We start from the raw sequence: 7168 nt of genomic DNA, 5'->3' as shown, positions 1-7168 counted from the left end.
ATATCTGCTGATATCTGTAATAACTATTAATCCATTTAATAAACATTCAGCATTAACATTGTAGCACCAGGCCCTCCCCTGGACCTGGGGACATACACATCATTGTAGATTGGACCAGACCAGTCAACAAGTTAAGCCAGGCTCCCAGAGGCTTGTAGTCAAGTGTTCATTTACAAAAGGTTGGGATCTCCACGCAGTTGTTTCTTTTATTAACCAGTTTTCACTGAGAAGCCATAGGATTCAGGGGACCATCATACAATGTAACCCAGCTGGTTGTCTCAGCCCTGGCCATACAGCCGAATCCCCTGGGGAGCTCTGACCCAAGCCAACTGCACCAGATCCTCTGGGGGTGTGGCCTGGGCAGCTAGATTCCTTCCAAAACTCCTGAAGTGATGTTAACACTAATACACAGCCCTCTGCAAACCACTGGTTACAAATTTGAGATGATGGCATCGGACATCAAGTGCCTTTGCTACACGCCTCACATCTCTCCTCTGCAGCTGGCTCCCAGCCCCCACTCCTGCCTGAGGTGGGTGGCTAAATGCTCCCAGGCCATCACTGCATCCTGAATTTCCTCTCGCCTTTGCCAATTCTGGCCCAGGGTGCTGGGGCCTGAGCGGCAGGTGGTGGTAACCCCGGTGGGAGGAGGTGGGAGAATCGTGTGTGGGTCACACACTTAGTCATGTGGGGGACGGGGAGAAGGGCTGAGGCTGCCCTCTCCCTCAGGATGTTGTGGGAGCAACAGGGATGCGTGCAGGATGCTGTCAGAGCTGCTTAGAAGATGGACCTTTGCTCATTTCATTTCCTCTCCCCACTCTCAGTGGCCTTGAAACTAACAGAAGGGCCCACAGACAGAAAAAGAGGTTCAAGGGGCTGCTTCATTTTCTCACTGGGTAACATGGTGGTACGGTGGGAATCTGATAAAAACGATTGTCTCCCCAGAAGAACGCACGCGTACATACAATTTTGCATATGATTTTGAGGAGGGGTCGAGAGAGGGTCAGCTACCCCACTTGTCACCTCTCGGAGCCAAGGTTAATAACCTCTGTACTAGTGTCCCTGGGCTCCAGACCTTAAGGGACCCTTGTTAATCAGACACAGGAAAGGGGAAGGAAAGGGGAAGGATCTGGGCAACTTTGCCCAGAGAGCCGGCTGCTGTCTTGCAGATGAGAACAAAACAAGCTGCCGTTTACCTCCACGTGGTAGGAATTTTCATTTTTACCTACAGGTATTAATTCAGTGGTTCTCAAACTTTAGGGAGCACCAGAATCACTGGTGAGCTTGTTAAAGCACACAGGGCTGGGCCTCACTTCAGAATTTCTGACTCAGTAGGTCTGAGATGGGCCCGGGTCATTTGCATTTCTAACAAGTTCCCAGGTGATGCTGAAGCTGCCGGCCTGGGGACCCAACTTTGAGAACCACCTGCCCGATTATTTTATCACCCCGTGACTGAGTAGGAAGCTGGTTTGAGTCAGAGTTTGTGGTTTCCCACATCATTGCCAGGATGTACGTTCTACTGAAAGCATCCATCAGTTATTGGCTGGTAGGAACTCAGTTTTCTTTTCTTAGGTTTAAATTTTCACATTAGCATGATAATGCGCTATTTGGCACGGTGGTGGAGCTCTGCAAAGTGAAAGTCTTGGGGGATGAGAGTATCTCTAGCTGGCACAGAACACCCACCTTTAGAGAGAGCTCCAAGAACACAGAGCCTTTATGTGTTCTCAGCTCGGATTCGGAGCTCTGTGCATTGAATGCGGCTGTCCACATTTTCAGAAAAATGCTAGAGAGTTTGAGAAGCAAACTGGGATCCAATTTGCCTTTGTGTAAACACTTCCCTTAATTAAGGAAACCACTTGCTGGCTGTGGGGATACTTCTGAGTTCGCTGCCTGGCGAGGCAGAACCTTGCGGCTGTTCCAGGCAGAGGAGCAAACTCTAATGGCTGAGTTGAAAGCAGATGAGGCTGACCCTGGGTGAACGTGGTTGAACTGGGTCTTGAGGCACAGTGAGTCTGATCTCGGGCGGCCTCGGCCTGCAGTGGCTTGAAGTGGGATTTCAGTTCCCCGGCCAGAGACTGAAGTCAGTGAGAGCACTGAATCCTGGCCACTAGACCACCAGAGACAGAAATATGAATTTCCTCAAAGAGATGGAAAGTAGTGAAACAAATGAAGTGTTTACTAGGAGTAAAAAGAGTACGTGAGAGAGGCTTCCCTGCTGGCGCAGTGGTTGAGAGTCCGCCTGCCGATGCAGAGGACACGGGTTCGTGCCCCGGTCCGGGAGGATCCCATATGCCGCGGAGCGGCTGGGCCCGTGAGCCATGGCCGCTGAGCCTGCGCGTCTGGAGCCTGTGCTCCGCAACGGGAGAGGCCACGACGGTGAGAGGCCCGCGTACCGCAAAAAAACAAAAAAAAAAGAGTACGTGTGAATAGACTCACATGGGCGGGCTCAGAGGGAAAGTCGTGCGCTCGTGGTAGTTTGAATCACTTGTATGGGGCATTTCTTCCGGGTTTCCTCTGGCCAATCATCTTGCTTTGCCTGGCTCTGAGTCCGTATCTGGTATACCTGGTGTAACTCAGCGTCCTCCCCTGTGTGCGTGCGCATCTCTTAGCCAAGATGGATTCTAGTGAAGAGGCCTGTGGGTAGGTTGACATCACCTACTACGGGATGATGCCCCCTCCCCTTTTGGTCCCCGAGGAGCCTTTCTGCGCATGTGTAGCCAGGAAGTTCTCCCGGACCTCAGAATGAGGGACACGTGGCCTCTTTGTCTCTTATCTGGGCAGAGCTCAGCTCTTCTTCCCTCCTGCTATTGTCTTCATCGTGGAGTGTCTGTCCACAGGGGACCAACTCCAGCGGCTCAGCCTGGGGCCCATCCATCTCCTGCCTCAGGTCCAGGCTAGATTTCATTCCAATGCTGGGGTTGATGTCGTAGGGCAGTGATACTCAGATTTTACTGCACATGTGAATTACCTGGGCATCTTGTTAAAATGCAGGTTTTGATTGAGTAGGTCAGGACGGGACTAAAGGAGATCAGAAGACCCTTTGCTCTACTCACCACCACCCAGCACCCAGCCCAATGCCTGGCACGTGGTGGTGCCCAGGAAATCTGCATGGGAGGGATGAATGGGCAGGCAGCCACACCACCCCTCCCTACTCTAGTCTGCAGTCCGGCCTTTTCTGCCCCCAGCGCGGAGGGTGTGAGAAGCACCCCTAGCCTCCAAGTTTACATGCTTCAGCTGTCACCACCCAAAGAAGTACCAAGAGAGGGTTCTGGTCCTCTATTCCCTGGGAAAAAGACCCAAAGAGGCGCAGCTTGGCCAACTACCCATCAGTTTCTATCAAAAGAGAAATGTAATCACATTATATGAAAGACTGTGATCTTGCAGATGGGGGCAGGGGGCAGTTTTCATGAAAAGCAACATCAGACAATCCAATCGGTGTCCTTTACAAAAAGAGCATCGTTTCTGGGATCTGTACCACGAACGCCCACACTTAGCTTTAGCCCTCGTCTGCTTAGGAAGCGCACACCATTGTCCCATTCACAGGTGGGGCAGCTGAAGATTAAAGCAGGTAACTTGCTCAAAGGCACATAAAAGTCAGAGGCAGAGCCCATATCCAGGGCTGCTGGACATCAGGAGACCGGCAGGACGGGGACAACCCTCGTAGTCACCAGCTGTCTTCTCCGCAAGAGGGCAGTGTTCTGGGCCAGACGCTGACAACGTTTAATGTTCTCAGCGAAACGTCAGGAATATTTGAGTAAGAGGAAATCAGACAGACAAGTGTTCCTCTTCTTTTCTTTATTAATGAGTTGGGATACACAAAGACTTAATAAAAGTTACATAAAAGGCTCAAGCATCATTGAGATCTTCAGGCATCACTCTCATTTCACGACAATGGCCACCTGTGTAGACAATGGCTAACACTGTGTAACAGAAGCTGGGCGCTCACGGGCGCTCAGTAATTCAAGTATCTTTCATTCTAGGTAAACCCGACATGGACTTTCTAATCCAATGGGCTGCGAATGGAGGGAAACTGTCTCTGGCTCCGGATTTTCTGTAACACGTCCGAGGGGCCTTTGGGTTAGAGCTGCCACGTGTTAGTGGGTCACTCTTCCTAGGAACATGAGGCAGGCCGCACCAGGCTGACAGGCATTCTCCACAAGAAGATGGGGGGCAAAGTCCTAACAGAAGCCATCCAAGTGTCCCCTGTGAGGGAAAGTCAGTGGCCATCGCCCCAGGCTGGGGGTGGAGAGGATGGCTAGCATTACTTGCTGGGGAGAAAAGAGCCCTCTAAGTGGGGGGAGGGGCAGAAGAATGTTAGAAGGAAATCTGAGAGCACACAGTGGCAAAGGCATGGGGTGAGAGGATTTCAGGAAGGGTGTGCTCCAGCGGGCATGAAGGGAGCACTAATTCAGGTGGAAAACCAGTGGGAACACCAGAATGCCACCAAAGACACAAGTCCCATTGGGCTCCACAGTCAGGAAGTAACATGGCCAACTGGTTTTCCAGACTGGGCCCGCCAGGTGACCGTGTACCGGCGATGCCCTTGGGTATGCTCCACTCAGGCCTATGCAGAAGCTGCCACTGCCACAAGCGTCCACCTATGGGGAAAATGAGGTCACGGGAGACGAAGCCTGACCATTAGCTCAACAGGGAGGCTGCAGCAGGCCACCCCTCACCCAGTTTCTCCCTCCGGCATTGTGGGCTGAGTGCAGGAGAGATGGAAGATGGGGCCGGGGGTGGGGCAGATGTGCTGCCCTGTTGGGTGGAGGGCCTAGAAGCAGCTGGAATCTCTTCGTCTGGTTACATTCACAGCTAAGGGCTTCGTTCTCAGTCAACTGATCTGTTTCCAACAAGACTCCCCCATCCGGTGCCGTCAGGGAGCTGCAGGCTCCACAGTGGGCAGGGGTGCTGGTGGTGGTCCGTGCCCGGGACCTCTCTGAAGTGGGCGCTGCCCCGTGTGCCGGGCTTCCTGTCCTGCTCTTCCAACTCGCTCCATCACCGCATCTCCATCCTTCCTTCTTCCCGCTGTCTTGCCTCTTCCTCATCTCCAGTTTGCAGCGGCCACCCAACTGCACCCGGGCTGCTAGGGTGTGGCTCAGAGGAGCGTATTGGTTGGAAAGAGCCTTGTCCTGTTAGTGTTTAGAAGGCCCATTAACATTACAGGATCTTGGGAAGCTCTGAAGTGCCTGATCTGGAATATTCTTTGTTATCCTTCCTTTTAGGGTCAGAAAAAAAGGGCCATTTAGACAAAGAAGTTTGATTTTCCAACAAACAGAAGTCCCAACTGTTTTTTCCGGCATCAGAATCATTCTTTGGCTGCGCTCCCCTTCCACCACGTTGCTGGCGATCTTGCTGAGTTGGGAACTCAGCGCATTTTCAAAACTAGGGAAGAATCCAGGGGTCTCGATGTCCGGCTGAGTGCTCACTTTACCCGGGTTTCTCTCTCCAAATGGTGACCAGGCCACTCGCTAGGGATATTCTAGTTTGCCTGGTGGCCTGATTTGTAACAGATGGAAACTAAGGTCACTAGCCGGCCGCCTCATCTTTTGACTCTCTCGAGGGTGCGCCGTCCATCCATCCCGCCCCAGTCTGGCTCACACCAGCAGCACCTGAGAGGCAGGTGGGCATGGTCAGGAAGCTAGGGGGCTGGCCCCTTGTAGAAACAGGTGTATGGGAGCCATGTCGGCACCCCAACCTTACTTTCTCCTCCACTTATATAGAGTAGTTAAGATCCAAGAGGTTAATAAAAGTTCCTGCCAGAAAGGCAACCTGTAATACTAAGTTTGCAAATGTTTCAAGGGGTTTTGCTCATTTATTGGGCTTAAGAAGTGAGTCAGTTGACTCAAAGGGAAAATGGCTTCAGGTCTTGGTGCTGTTTTAGTAAGAACAGTACTGGATCATTTTTGGTTAAGATTTAGCACGAACCAGAGTTTTCCAGATGGTGTCCATATTAGCTGACTTCGACGCAGAGACCGTACACGCCTGTTCAGTGTGTTTGTAACAGATGCACCAGACAGCACAGGTGATGGGAGAAAGCCCTATCCCACGGCTGCGAAGAACACAGAACTTAACCCACACCACCTGAAAAATACACGAACACTTTTGCGACTCCAGTAAACTTACTTAAAATTTATATATTTCCAGGGTAATGAGAAGCCCTTTTAAAACTGACGTGCCCGTCTCTCCCCTCAGCAAAACAAAATTTTGTTCCCTAATATCTGCATCCTCAACCACAGTAAAACCTTCTGGGTACACACATCTCTCTTCTCTCCAGTTTACAGTAGGCCATGAGTAGGGTCTGTTTCTCCTGGGGCCTCCAGCCACGGTCCCCGTGAACTTCTGGTCTCTCGGTCACTCTGCTTGCACGTTGAGTTGAGTTTTGGCACGGCTGGGAAAATTCAGTTAAAAAACAACCATATTCCAGACATGTTATAGAAGAGGTCTGCTGAAGACTTGAAACTTCACCAGGCAGTGGGCACAGACCCCTTTAATAAAATAATAATCCCTAAAATAATTTAAAAATCTACAAAAGACACCCAAGCTCAGACACTGTGGACCGGGGTTGGGGTGGGGGAAGCGTGATCATGGCTTGTTTTTGTACGTGGAGAAACACTTCCACATCAAACCCACACTATGTAGTTCAAAGAAACAACACAGCCACCAAGAGCGGGGCGGGACCGGGTTGCATCAACACAGGGACTTGGATGCTGCTTTGCTTACTGTTGCCTCTTCGTTGCTGCTGAGACACAGGGCAGCCCGTGCCCTTCCAGCAAAGCCAGACTCTATCTCCTCCCTGCCCACCCTCCCTCTCTCCCTTCCTGTGTCAAGTCCTTGGGCCAAGGGTCATGGTTAGAATGGTCTTCGATGCGGTTAGGCAGTGGAGGGGTCCCAAGGGCTGGCCAGTTCCCGGTCACTGTGCCCAGGGCCTCGGGCCGTCACAGTATCACGCACTGCGGTTTGTGGGTGCCAGTGGCCCGGTCTCCCCGCCATTTGGTTTTCTTCTTCTTCTTCTGGCTCCTTTCCGGAATCTGTTGCCTTTTGAGACAAGGAAGGGCAGAATGACAACGTTAGAAAGGGCTTTGCTTCTCCCTGCCTTCTCCCTTGCCCCTGGGTCTGCGGCTGGGAGGCCGGTTCTGGCTCTGGAGGGGGAGGGGGCTGGGGGAGGGGGAGG

The 7168-nt window shown here is 51.9% G+C and overlaps 1 protein-coding gene across 2 annotated transcripts in view; it reads right to left on the bottom strand.

Moving 5' to 3' along the window:
- Positions 1 to 5789: 5789 nt before the first annotated feature.
- Positions 5790 to 7168, bottom strand: part of MRAS (muscle RAS oncogene homolog) — a 58982-nt gene continuing 57603 nt past the window's right edge. For both annotated transcript variants that reach the window (XM_007464358.1, XM_007464357.1), the window contains exon 6: positions 5790 to 7032. In XM_007464358.1, the coding sequence (XP_007464420.1) occupies positions 6933 to 7032 (100 nt within the window). In that variant the 3' untranslated portion in view covers positions 5790 to 6932. The remainder of the gene's footprint in view (positions 7033 to 7168) is intronic.

Source organism: Lipotes vexillifer, unplaced genomic scaffold (assembly GCF_000442215.2).
Source record: "Lipotes vexillifer unplaced genomic scaffold, Lipotes_vexillifer_v1.1 scaffold957, whole genome shotgun sequence".
NCBI classification, from domain to species: Eukaryota; Metazoa; Chordata; class Mammalia; order Artiodactyla; family Lipotidae; genus Lipotes; species Lipotes vexillifer.
This window is presented reverse-complemented; position numbering and strand designations above follow the sequence as displayed.